The sequence below is a fragment of the Leopardus geoffroyi genome, chromosome E3 (genome assembly GCF_018350155.1).
Source record: "Leopardus geoffroyi isolate Oge1 chromosome E3, O.geoffroyi_Oge1_pat1.0, whole genome shotgun sequence".
Taxonomy (NCBI): Eukaryota; Metazoa; Chordata; class Mammalia; order Carnivora; family Felidae; genus Leopardus; species Leopardus geoffroyi.
Window position 1 is genome coordinate 6,311,693 of NC_059340.1, and position 13,599 is coordinate 6,325,291.

Consider the following 13,599-nt stretch of genomic DNA (forward strand, 5'->3'; position numbering starts at 1 on the left):
GGGGATGAGCCAGAGAGTGAGGGTCTGTGTGCCAACCCAAAGACTCTAAGTTTATGTATAGAAATGATAAGGTGGGGCAGGGCGAGGGGGATCGGGGGAGATGGTTCTGAGATAGGCACGTTCTAGAAGGACGAGGGAGGTAGTCTAGGAGGCTGCACTAGGGGAACCCAGGTGGAAAGCAGGGAGGGTTTGGCCTGGCTTCTCCATTTCCCCACTGGGTACATCTTCCTTGAGCAGATGAATGCCGAGGCCCACATCCGAAAGCTGGAAGACAGTTTAGCAGAAGCCAACGCCAAGGTGGCTGAGCTGGAGCGAAACCAGGCAGAAATCAATGCCATCAGGACCCGCCTGCAAGGTGAGCATGCCTCTCCCTGCAGCTTCCCGAGGAACAGTGTGTGGAACAGAACAGGGATGCTCAAGGAAACCGAAAGAGTACCCATGTCCTCTTCCCGGAGCTTTCTCGGCCTTGGAAACTTCTCACCCGCTGTGATGAGACAGGAGATCTGATTCCACCCATGGAGTGCCCCAAGCAGCATCTTTGCAACATAAAACAAGTGACACTATTCAAAGCATTTCCCTATCAGTTGTCTCAACCACCCTGCGAGATCAGCAGGAGGGGCGGTAGACAAAATTCAGTTTTTAAACATTTTAAAACATGACCCACATATTAAGAGCAAACATGTGTCACCACTAAAGGAGCCAGAAAATGGTGAACTTGCCCTCAAGGGGCATTTGAAGGACAGAGATTTACAGTCATTTGGGGGAAGGGAGGCTTCAATAACTTTGCTAAGTTAGAGGCAGAACAGGTTAATGTCCTACCACACAGTAATACTGCAACCTCTTGGTTTTGTTTTGTTTTTTACCAGAAGAAATCCTTTGCATCCTAGGACAAAAATAATTTGTGACTTGTCACTATTCACTTAACACCTAACCTTGCAGAGGCTGGGCCCTCACAGACACGTACTCCCTGAGAGGAGTAAACACTCCTCAGGCCAGTTAGACCACGTTGCAGTGTGACCCCAGAGAACCCGCTGGCATCCTTTGGCCTTATTTCCCGCATCCTGAATACTTTCTAAAATCAATATTCCCTTTGATGGATAAGAAAAGTGAAGCTCAGCGGGACGAGGTAACTTGCCACAAAACCAGAATGACTTACAGGGCAGGACTCAAGCTCGCTCGTGCTCTCCGGCTCATGCACGTCTTCCTGGCCTCCGGCCCCCACAATCAGTTCACAGATGACAGGAGCATAGGTTCTGGGACCGTGACAATTACATTTTCAAAGTAAAGGCTCTCTGCCCCACTGTTTCCTTTAAACTTCCTTGCGGGATCTCGTGCCGGGGCTGGGACTTCGTTATCTGGAGCCCTGTACCCCATGCAAGACACCTGGATGTCAGCAATGTTTGGACAACCGCTCCCCTCCTGGGCTCGCTTACTTTAGGCGGCCGGCAATGGTTCGCCATTGCTCCCCCTTCCAGCCCACTTGGCCAAGTCATCATATTTATTGGGTACTTTGAGAACAATGCACTGGGATAGCTTAGGATCTGGCCGGGGAGCCAGTTTTTCATCCACTATTTCTCCCATTCCCCTTCCTGCCCAGCTGAAAATGGTGAACTGAGCCGGGAGTATGAAGAATCACAGAGCCGGCTCAATCAAATCCTGCGGATAAAGACATCACTGACGTCGCAGGTGGACGATTACAAGAGGCAGCTGGATGAAGAATCCAAGGTTTGTTTGGTGATGGGGTGGGGGCGACAGAGCTACCTTCCTGAAGAAAGTTACAGGTTATGAAGATGTAGAAGGAACATGAAAAGTGGTACCTAGGGGCACCTGGGTGGCTCAGTCGGTTAAGCGTCCGACTTCGGCTCAGGTCGTGATCTCGTGGTTTGTGACCTCGAGCCCCACATCGGGCTCTGTGCTGACAGCTTGGAGCCTGGAGCCTGCTTCGAATTCTGTGTCTCCCTCTCTCTCCGCCCCTCTCCTGCTCATGCTCTGTCTCTCTCTGTCTCAAAAATAAATAAAAAACATTAAAAAATAATAATTAAAAAAAATTTTTTTTTTTTTTATTTTAAGAAAAGTGGTGCCTAGGTGGCTCAGTTGGTTGAGCATCCGACTTCAGCTCAGGCTATTATCTCGCATTTGTGAGTTTGAGCCCTGCATTAGGCTCACTGCTGTCGGTGCAGAGACTGCTTCAGATCCTCTGTCCCCCTCTTTCTCTGCCCCTCCCCGGCTCATGCTTGCTCTCTCTCGCTGGCTGTCTCTCAAAAATGAATAAAAGCATTAAAAAAAATGTTTAAGTCAACTACAAAACTGTAATATGCTACGTGTATGACTAAATGAAAGTGATGAACTCCCATATCCTCGTGGACAGTAATTGGAACAAAATGAGGAAAATAAACCCTGACGGCCTGGGTTGTAGAATCGGTGTCCTTTCCCCCCTTCACTTGCCGCACTGTCAATCCAATGCTGCGGATGTCTAAGCAATGGCCCTGGGGTCCACAGAGACCAGCGGGGCCTCTGACGGCCTCCGCTGGTCCCCACAGTCTCGCAGCACGGCCATGGTGAGTCTTGCCAACACGAAGCATGACCTGGACCTGGTGAAGGAGCAGCTGGAGGAGGAGCAGGGAGGCAAGTCAGAGCTGCAGCGCCTCGTGTCCAAGCTCAACACTGAGGTGACCACCTGGAGGACCAAGTATGAGACGGATGCCATCCAGAGGACCGAGGAGCTGGAGGAGACCAAGTGAGTGTGACCCTGTGCCAGAGAGCTGGGAAGGCTGGGGTGTGGGTGGTGCTGGTGGTCTGACCACATCAGACACTTGCTGAGGCCAGGGTCACGTCCAGGAGAAAGCAGTTCACAGGCTCCTCTTAAAATTTAAAAAAAAAAAATGTTTTTTAATGTTTATTTATTTCTGACAGAGAGAGAAAGAGAGAGACAGAGCATGAGCGGGGGAGGGGCAGAGAGAGAGGGAGACAGAATCCGAAGCAGGCTCCAGGCTCCGAGCTGTCAGCACAGAGCCCGATGTGGGGCTAGAACTCACAGACCGCGAGATCATGACCTGAGCCAAAGTCAGATTCTCAACCGACTGAGCCACCCAGGCGCCCCCTCTTAAAATTTTCTTTAATGTTTATTTACTTTTGAGGGAGAGAGAAACAGAGTGTGAGTGGGGGAGGGGCAGACAGGGAGACACAGACCTCGATGCGTGCTCCAGGCTCTGAGCTGTCTGCATAGAGCCTGATGTGGGGCTCGAACTCATGAACTGTGACATCATGACCTGAGCACAGGCTCCTCTTAAAGTGGGGGCCAGGGGGGATGCGTGTCTAGATAGGAGAGGCCACTTTGTGCCCTTAGCAAAGTAGCCACTGTCAGCCTTTGGGTTCCATCCTCAAGGATTTCTACATGTCATCATGAAAGTGCTCAGGCTCCTGCAAGGAAGTCAAGAGCAGGGCCTCCACCTCCAGGCAGGGTTTCTCTGCCCTTAAAGTGCTCAGGAAGCTTCCACAGGTCTGCTAGGTCTGGGGCGGGGCCTCTGGGCGATGTTGGGAGGGCTCAGACCACACTCCCAAAGGTCCTCACTCTGCTGGTTCCCCAGCTCTGTGCGAAATGCCCTCAAAGCTTGCAAGCCTTCCTCCTCATTTGCAAACTAGAGTGGTGGACATCCTGCCTGATGGGCCTGAGGAAGTAAGAGTGGACACGTGAATGTGGCTCAGAGCCACCTTCTTGTAGAACAGGCTGGCTTGCTTGCCCATGGGAAGCCCTGCATGTGAGCCACCAGGCACCAGGCAGGGAGGGAACCCCGGCCTGCTTGCCCGTCTTGCTCGCCCCCTGGAAATTTGTGGCAACATGACAGTGATAAGCACAGAGCCCTCCAGCTGACGTAAATCTCTTATCAAAAGGTCTTCATACATTGAGCCTAAATCTGCCTTCCTGTAGCCTCCAGCTCCTGAGCTCTGGCCCTTTTCTCTTTTCTGCTGAGAGCGGCCAGCAGCTGCCTGGTCCCACCCCAAAGCTCACTCTAGATCTCAGTCCCTCACCTCTCTCTGCCTGGACCTCCTTCCCCAGACACCCACAGGGTCCTTGTCCTCCTCTCCCTCCGGCCTCCGCTCACGTGTTCCCCTCCCTGCTTTACTTTCTCCGTGGTGCTTCTGTCTCCAGGTCTATCCCTCGTCTGGAACAGACGTTTTGTGAAGGCAGGAGTCTTAGTCTCTTTTTATTCAATGCTGTTTTTCGAACGCCTGTAATGATACCTGACCGAGTAGAAACAATACATAATTGTTGGATGGATGGATGGATGGATGCACGGACAGACAGTGGTTGCTTTCCTCTAATACTCTCCATTTTGTCTGCATCTTCTCCACTGTGACCCCAGAGCTCAGGACCACAAACACAGCCCCCTAGCCCATGGGCTTCTATGTTTCCTTGATGGCCTCTCTTGCCCTCACCCACAGGAGGAAACTGGCCGCCAGACTCCAGGAAGCAGAAGAGACAGCCGAAGCCGCCCAGGCCAGGGCTGCCTCCCTGGAGAAAAATAAACAGCGACTCCAGGCAGAGATCGAGGACCTCACCATCGACTTGGAGAAGGTCAGGGGGTCAAAATGTTCGAAGGCTGCCTATATGCTGGGTCCAAGGGACCCCAGGGAGCTGTTGGAAACTGTCACATGTCTGGGCTTACCAAGAAAAAACAGGTGGCCCAACAGGATGGAGCACAGGGTCTGTATTCAGGCCCACTGAACACAGGCTCTCGCCTGCAAATGTGTTTATATACTCATAATTTTGCAATCTTAACACCCAACAGGTCGCTATTCAAATAGCTCTGTGGTGAGGACAAAACAGTCCCAGGAAGTCATGCAACCTATTGTCTCTGTTCCCCTTTTCCTCACACAAACCACATAACACACACTTTGTGTGGCTAAATATTCCTGTTTGCATCCCTGGTTCAGACTGATTTGCCAGACTTCAGCCAAATTAAATAAGATTTCAACTGGTACACAGGAACCTGGTCTTGGTGTTTCAGGGCAACTGCTTCATGCCAGTGGTGAGGGGCAGAGGGGCATATCCATGTGAGAGGCTTCAGGAAAATAGCCCCAAAACCTGAAAAGGTTTTGCTCCTCCAAAATTAAGAAATGAAGCAGAAATTTACAAAATCCAGTATTGCACAGCAATAAATACATAGTTGCTGGAGTGCCTGGGCGGCTCAGTCGGTTAAGCATCCAACTTCGGCACAGGTCATGTCACAGTTCGTGAGTTGGAGCCCCACATAGGGCTCTGGCTGACAGCTCAGGGCCTGGAGCCTGCTTCAGATTCTGTGTCTCTCTCACTCTCTCTCTCTCACTCTCTGCCCTTCCCCAGCTTACGCTCTGTCTCTCTCTCTCAAAAAAAAATAAACATTAAAAAATAAATACATAGTTGCTGGACACTTATGAAAAGGAGGAAAGGTCTATGAAAAATAAGGTCTGAGAATAATCAGCTTTGATTCACAAGAAAAATAACACCAAACCCATCTCTGAGTTGGACAATGACATGTAACAGGTATTAGTAAGTCATAGAGAAAAATGTTACAGGGGGTTGGGTGAATGTTATAAATCTGGGAAGGCCACTGTGACCCAGATCCCTCATCATACACCTAAGAAAATCCTAGCCTGGGAAGATAAAATGGACTGCCCAAGGTCACATATCTAGTAGTAGGAGTTTTAGAACTGGAGGGTAACACTTTCCAGGCTCCTTGCCCTGTGCTTGTGCTATAAATGTTGAATTATATCCCAATCCCCAAGAAATCTGTGGTCACCAGAGTTACTGGGGAGGGTTGGGGAAGGCAGGGAGGAGGGCAGAAGCAGAGGAACTGGCTGGAGAGTCAGAACCCCCGGAGACCATCATCCCCACCCCTCCCCAGGCCAACGCTGCGGCTGCTGCCCTGGACAAGAAGCAGCGGGTCTTTGACAAGATGCTGGCTGAGTGGCAGCAGAAGTGCGAAGAGCTGCAGGTGGAGGTGGACAGTGCGCAGAAGGAGTGCCGCATGTACATGACCGAGAGCTTCAAGATCAAGACCGCCTATGAGGAGTCCCTGGAGCACCTTGAGTCGGTGAAGAAGGAGAACAAGACTCTGCAGGGTGAGTCTGAGGGCAGGGACAAAGACCCAGGCAGGGCCTCCCTCCTCCTGAGCGCATCACATGTTTAAGTACCTGGCACATAGTAGGTACACACAATAAATGCCAACTGCCTGGCAAGCAATTTGTAGAAGCACTTGGGCACTCAGCAACATGACTTCGAGCAGGTGAGTTACTTAACCTTTCTGCGCCTCAGTTTCCTCATCTGTAAATTGGGGAAATAATAATGTCTTCCTTGTAAGGTTGAGACAGTTGGAAGAAGATAAAATGTGTAAAATCTTCACTGGGTAGAGTAGCTGGCAGAAATGAGGGCTCAACAGATTTTATGTATTGAGCCCTTACATCTGTCCTATGCACACAACACACACACACGCAAGCTTTCTTACGTATAGGAGTCTCATGCTGGAATTCCGTTCTGTTGGATGTTGTTTGAAAATTGGTGCCTATCTGTTGAAGAATGTTTTGCTATACAGGGATTTGACTGCATTAATGAGTTTTTATGGCAGGTACACATTTCTAACCACAAAATCAGTTGTGTAAGATAGGTCAGGGTTTTTTGTTGTTGTTTTGTTTTTTTGTTTTCAAGAACTGTTCTGCTGAGCAGCAAAAATCTCAGTCAACACAGGGTTTCCTCAATTCAGGTTAGGTGCCTGATGTAGGGTCACTGCAATGGAGGGTAGAGGCAGATGGTCCCTGATTGTCCCCCAAACCTGCCCAAGGTCCTATGAGTCCCTCCCTGGGGAGTTGTCAGCTCACAGGGGATAATCTCAAGAGCCCAGCATGTGAGATATGAAGGCTCTGCTTCTGTAGTCTCAAAAGTGTGAATACTAAAGATCTTAAATATAAATACCTGAGTTAAGATAGGGGAGAAACAACCAGAACACCCAGATCAAGGTTGCCTGGACTAGGAGAGGACAGAAAATAGGAGGGGGTTGCTGATTAGGTTCTGCTGAAGGTCCCAGGGCCCTGCCTCCTCCCTTAACCCCCATCCCACCTCCAACTCCTAGTACAGATGAGAAAGCTCCCCAGTAACCTGGGAGTTAAGAGCAGAGGAATATGCACTTCGACCTGGCCGGTGAAGCATAGGGTGGGAACAAACCTTGTAAAGTAGCCCCAGTCAGGGGCTCCTGGGTGGCTCAGTCAGTTAAGCATCCAACTTCAGCTCAGATCATGATCTTGTGGCTCATGAGTTCAGGCCCTGTGTTGGGCTCTGGGCTGAGAGCTCAGAGCTTGGAGCCTGTTTTGGATTTCTGTGTCTCCCTCTCTCTCTTCCCCTCCCCTGCTCACGCTCTCTCTCTCTCTCTCTCCCCCTCAAAAAATAAATTTTTAAAAAATTAAAAAGAAATTAAGTAAAGTAGCCTAAGCCTGGTGGGAGCCATGGAGGAGAATGGTCAAGCAGCTTACTTGGGCTGAGAGGGTGTGAGGCAGCATCACAGCATACCTCACGGTCCCAGAGCAGCGCAGTAGAGAATGTTCTGGAAACAGCCACTATGTCCAGGACAGGCAATGGGAAGCCATGTGGGCTACGAGTGTGTCTGTGACATCAGCACAGATGGACCCCAACAGCTGAGACTTAGATGATGCCCCCAGTGCTTTCCACTCTACCTGGAACTTAGAAACCCAAGCAGGAAGATATTGGATTAAATGAGATTTCTCTGAACTCAGGGAGGCTTGATGTAGGAATGGAGTTTGGTCATAGATTAGTCAAGGTAGTCACATTTCTTGGACACCTCTGGTTGCAGCTGACATTTATGGCTGCTCCAAGGTGCTGGGTGGGTCCCTGGGAGCTCCTCTGGGTGAGCAACAGGTCTCCCAACTGAGGAAGGAGATCAGAAAGGCTCTACTCCTCCCACGTTTTCTTGGTTTTCAGACCTGGTGGGGGGATGCAGAGGGGGAGAAAGGGTCTGAGAAAGGAAGGCCTGGAGTTTAGGTCTAATGGGCCTGGGGAGTCCTGGGCACTGGCCCCCCAAGCTGTTCAGTGCTTACCCATTCTTCTGTGGGCCTCAGCCTCTCATCTGTAAAATGAGGAGCTTGAACTCACTGTTCTCCAATGCCCAAGCCCTGATGCTCCATGAGTCTATGACTTGGAGCATATTGCTTCTCTTTGGATACAGTGAGGCTAGGAGTGCCTGCTTCTGCCCTGATGTAAGAATGTCTGTGTCACATGCCATGGCCCTGGGAAGCTGGTGGTCCTCGTGTGCCTTATTAACGAGAATATTCCTTTCTCAGAGGAGATAAAGGAACTGATTGATCAGCTTGGTGAGGGAGGACGGAGTGTGCATGAGCTGCAGAAGTTGAAGAAAAAATTGGAGATTGAGAAAGAAGAACTCCAGGTGGCCCTGGAGGAAGCGGAATCTTCCCTGGAGGTAACCATGTGGCCATCACCTTGGAGGCTGGACGCTTGGCCAGGGACTATGCACCTACTTGGCCAGAAAGACTGATGTTTATATTCCTGGCAGGTTGAAGAGAGCAAGGTGATTCGAATTCAGCTGGAACTGGCTCAGGTTAAAGCTGACATCGACCGGAGAATCCACGAGAAAGAAGAGGAATTTGAAGCTACGAGGTATGGGGCTGAGGTGATGGGAGGCTGACTTTGGGTAGCATTGATGGGCCTCTGCCACCTACTAGTCATCTGACCTTGGGCAATTTAGGTGAATACTCTGAAACATAGTACTTCAGTGATCACAAAACACCATGGGATAATTCATCATCATCATCATCATCATCATCATCATCATCGTCATCCAAAAATGGGCAAAGGACTTTAACAGACATTTCTCCAAGGAAGATATACAAATGGCCAATAAGCACATGGGAAGATGCTCACTACCACTAGTCACGAGGGAAATGCAAATCAAAAGTACAAGGAGATACCACCTCACACCCATTAGGATGGCTGCCATCCAAAACGCAAGAAATAACAAGTGTTGGTGAGGATGTAGAGAAACTGGAACGTTTGTGCACTGTTGGTGGGAACGTAAAATGGTACAGCCGATGTGAAAGCCATAATAGAGGTTCCTCAAAAAATTTAAAATAGAATTACCATATGATCCAGCAAGTCTACTTCTGAATATTTACCCAAAAGAACTGAAAGCAGGGTCTTGGAGAGATACTTGTATACCATGTTCATAGCATTATTCAGAAGAGCCGTGGCATGAAAGCAACCCAAGTCCACTGACAAAGGAATGGATAAACAAAATGTGGTCTCTACACACAGTGCAAATTTATCCAGCCTTCACAAGCAAGGAAATTTAGACACCTGCTACAACATGGGTGAACTTTGAGGACATTATAACTGAGTGAAAAAAAGCCAGTCACAAAAAGACAGATACTGCATGGTTCTACCTACAGGAGGAAGTACTTAGACCAGTCACAATCACAGAAACAGAAAGCAGAGTAGTAGTTGCCAGGGGCCAGAGGAAAGTGGGATATTGGGGAGTTAGTGTTTCATGGGGACATGGTTTAGTTTTATCAGATGAAAAGAGTTCTGGAGACAGGCGGTGCCAGTAGAAGCACAGCATGATGTATGTGTTTAATACCATGGGACCGCACACTTCAAAATGGTTAACATAGGACATTTTACGTAATGCATATTTTCCCACAATTAAAAAAAATCAGAAAGCCCCCCTGTGAGATGGATGCAGTTGCCCCATCTGACAGATGTGAATGACGATAGCTTCTCGTCACCCCTCTCAGGGGTGGTGAAGATTAACTGAGATGATAAATATGAAAGTACTCCGTAACCTGCAAAGCCACACAGATATAAATTACTATGAACATTCATGAACCCTCAGAAAACATCCACCACGTCATGGAAAAGAACTGATCTGCTGGGTGCTGGATTTGGAGATTTCTTTTTAATTCAGTGTCCACTGTTGCTGCCTGAGGTTCCAGTAGGTTTTGGACTCAGCACTAAGTTTTTGTTTACAGAAATATGATTTGTTGTGATTCTGAGAAGATCAACACATTTGCAACTGTCCACATTGGCATCTTGCCTAAACTGCCTGCCTGAAATCTTCCTGCACTATTGCTTCCTGAGTTTACAACATCCCCCACAATCACCCCTAACAAAGCTGTAGGCAGAGCCACTGGAGGGAGAAGCCCCATGACTCCGCAGCCATTAGAATAAACCCTAAATATCTAGCTATATGCCACCATGTGGCGTGGCGGGGGGAGGGGAGGAGAGAGAGTTTGCAACAGATCGGAGATATAATTTACATAGTTTGCCCATGACAAGGGAAAAATTCAATGGTTTTCAGTTGTGCAATTGTCACTGCAATTTTAGAACATTTTCATCACTCCCCCAAAGAAACCCCATATCCTTTTGCAGTGTTGCCCCATTTCTCCCCACCACCCCCACTCCCAGACCTAGGCAACAACTAATCTAGCCAACAACTTTCTCTGGATTTGCCTATCCTGGACATCCCATATAAATGGAATCCTACAATATGTGGTCCTTTGTGACTGGCTTCTTTCACTTGGCATCATGTTTTCAAGCTTCATCCAAGTTGGAGCAAGTGTAATATTTCATTCCTTTTTATTCCTGAATACTATGCCATAGTTTGGACAGATCCCATTTTGTTTATCTATTCATCAGTTGATGGACATTTGGGTTGTTTTCACCTTTTGGCCACTATGGATAAGGCCACTATGAGCATCCATATACAAGTTTTTGTGTAGATAGAGGTTTACGTTTCTCTTGGGTATGTACCTAGGACTAGAAGTTCCGGTAATATGTTCACTCTATGTTTAACTTTTTGCAGAATGGTCAGATTCTTCTCCAAAGCAGTTGTACTATTTTACATTCTCAGGGTTATAAGGGCTGTAGGGTCTCCAGATCTTCTCTAACATTTTATCATTACCTTTTTTTACCCTAGCCAACCTAGTGTATGGGAGGTAGTATCTCACTGTGGTTTAGAACTGTATTTCCATTATAGCTAATGATGCTGAGCACCTTTTTAAGTTGTTTTTTTTTTTTTAAGTTTCTTTGAGAGAGAAAGAGAGAGCACGCATCAGCACAGAGCCTGATGCAGGGCTCAAACCTACGAATCATGAGATCGTGACCTGAGCTGAAATCAAGAGTTGGATGCTTAACCAACTGAGCCACTCAGCTGCTCCTGCTAAGCATCTTTGATGTGCTTATTGGCCACTTCTCTATATTGCCTGGAAAAATGTCTATTCTAATCCTTGGCCCATTTTAAAAACTAGGTTGTCTTTCTACTGTTGAGTTGTAAGAGTTCTTTAAATATTCTGAATACTAGACCCATCCTTTTATCAGATATGTAATTTGCAAATATTTTCACCCATTCTGTGAGTTGCCTTTTCAGTTTCTTAATAATACCCTCTGAAGCACAAATGTTTTTAAATTTGATGAAGTCTATGTATCTGTTTTTTTCTTTGGTAGCCTGTATTTTAGGTGTCATATCTAAAAAACTCTTTCCCCAATTTAGTCACAAAGATTCTTGCCTATTTTTCCTAGATGAGATCAGAGTTTTACAGTTTTAGCTCTTACATTTAGGTCTTTGGTCCATTTTGAGTTAATTTTTGTATAAGGTATGAGGTAGGGGTCCAACTTCATTCTTTTGCATGTGGATATCCAGTTGTCCCAGAACTACTTTCTGGAAAGACTGCTCTCTCCCTATTGAATGGTCTTAGCATCCTTGTTGAAAATGAATTGGCTTGGGTTTATTTCTGGATTCCCAATTCTATTCCATTCATCTATAGGTCTATCCTTATGCCATGAGCACAATGTCTTGATTACTGTGGCTTTGAAATTGGGAAGTGTGAGTCCTCCACCTTGTTGTTCTTTTTCTAGATTATTTTGGTTATTCTGGGTCCCTTACATTTCTATATAAATTTTAGGGTCAGCCTGTCAATTTCTGCAAAGAAATCAGCTGGCGTTTTGATACTGACTGCACCGAATTCCACCTTCACAACATTATGTCTTCCAATCCATGAACATGAATGTCCTTCCATTTATTTAGACCTTTATTTTTTTCAACATGTTTTATAGTTTTTTTTTCTTGTATTTATTTTTTAAGTCAAATTGAATACAAATTCTGTTCACTTTTGAGAATGTCATGATACCTTCTCCCATGTCTAGAAATTGAATACATCTCAGAGTGCTATAAATCCAGCAATGTGCCTACACAATAGAAGGTGTGCAGGGGTAGAGCAGAGGTGAACACTACAGACAAGGGGCAGGTGACAGGATCTTTTCATGCTAGCCATTTATTTCCCTCAATGAAACAAATATTTTTTGAACATGTAAATTGCCTCCTCTAGTCTCCTTCTATGGAGGGTTTTATGAAAATGCTCATTATACTGATTACAAAATAACTAAATATATTAAATACAATCAACCAATAACTGCTGTTTTACAGAGAGACAAGCTTTGGCTTGTATAGCCAAAGCTCACATTTTCTAATTAAAAAAACAAAAACAAAACAGCTAGCATTTGGGTTTGAATCCTGTCTCTGTCATGGGCTAAACCTTTGGCATGTTTTTCATCATCTTGGAACCTCAGTTTCCTTGCAGGGCTATTCTGCATGTTGAATGAATTGAGATCACAAAAGATATGAGGTAAACATTGACCTTCTGTGTCCTTTCCCAAAGCACACACTCCCCCACTTAAATGCTTTAAGGGAAGATACACTCTAATTTCAAATATGGTGGCCATATGCATGTTGATGCTCACAGACCTCTTTTTTTTTTTTTAATTTTTTTTTTAACGTTTATTTATTTTTGAGACAGAGAGAGACAGAGCATGAATAGGGGAGGGGCAGAGAGAGAGGGAGACACAGAATCTGAAACAGGCTCCAGGCTCTGAGCTGTCAGCACAGAGCCTGACGTGGGGCTTGAACTCCCCACGTCGTGAGATCATGACCTGGATGCTCACAGACCTCTTAACTAGGGAGGTTTAGCACAGCCTGACCAGCGGGCCCAGTATGCCAGGGTCTTCTCTGATTGCACTTGCAGGAAGAACCACCAGCGGGCAATCGAGTCCTTGCAGGCCAGCCTGGAGGCAGAGGCCAAGGGCCGGGCAGAGGCACTTCGGCTCAAGAAGAAGATGGAGACAGACCTGAATGAGATGGAAATCCAGCTGGACCACGCCAACAAGAACAACAGCGAACTTGTAAAGACCCTGAAAAGGCTGCAACAGCAAATCAAGGTAGCAATCTGGGACCTAATCACAAAGTAAGCCATCCCCAAGCTTGCAGGTCCAGGAAGCTAACTTCATGCATGTCTGCAGCTAGGAGAAAAGCATGGAAGTGGCAGCATGGGGTGGCTGGAAGTCTAGGGACAGGACACTTGGGGACTATCTATATGAGAGGCCCCAACCACCTAAGTCCATACCCTGGACCACTAAAAAGAGGGAAGAAAGAAGGAAAACAGAAAGTTGGGCCTGTCTTGGTTCTTAAAGTCATTTGACTTATTATAAGTGAATTCAGGACAGAAAAATAAAGAACATAGTAAATACTTATATGCCCACCACTCATC

At 46.9% G+C, this 13,599-nt stretch overlaps 1 protein-coding gene and 1 long non-coding RNA gene across 4 annotated transcripts in view; one reads left to right on the plus strand and one right to left on the minus strand.

The window, feature by feature from the left end:
- LOC123589754 (myosin-16) overlaps nucleotides 1–13,599 on the plus strand; it is a 62,218-nt gene that overhangs the window by 39,621 nt on the left and 8,998 nt on the right. For all 3 annotated transcript variants that reach the window (XM_045462296.1, XM_045462295.1, XM_045462294.1), the window contains 8 exons: nucleotides 238–355; nucleotides 1,598–1,725; nucleotides 2,541–2,737; nucleotides 4,444–4,576; nucleotides 5,886–6,102; nucleotides 8,329–8,465; nucleotides 8,559–8,662; nucleotides 13,078–13,270. In XM_045462296.1, the coding sequence (XP_045318252.1) occupies nucleotides 238–355; nucleotides 1,598–1,725; nucleotides 2,541–2,737; nucleotides 4,444–4,576; nucleotides 5,886–6,102; nucleotides 8,329–8,465; nucleotides 8,559–8,662; nucleotides 13,078–13,270 (1,227 nt within the window). The remainder of the gene's footprint in view (nucleotides 1–237; nucleotides 356–1,597; nucleotides 1,726–2,540; nucleotides 2,738–4,443; nucleotides 4,577–5,885; nucleotides 6,103–8,328; nucleotides 8,466–8,558; nucleotides 8,663–13,077; nucleotides 13,271–13,599) is intronic.
- LOC123589757 overlaps nucleotides 1–13,599 on the minus strand; it is a 54,293-nt gene that overhangs the window by 18,347 nt on the left and 22,347 nt on the right. The gene's annotated exons all lie outside the window — the stretch shown is intronic.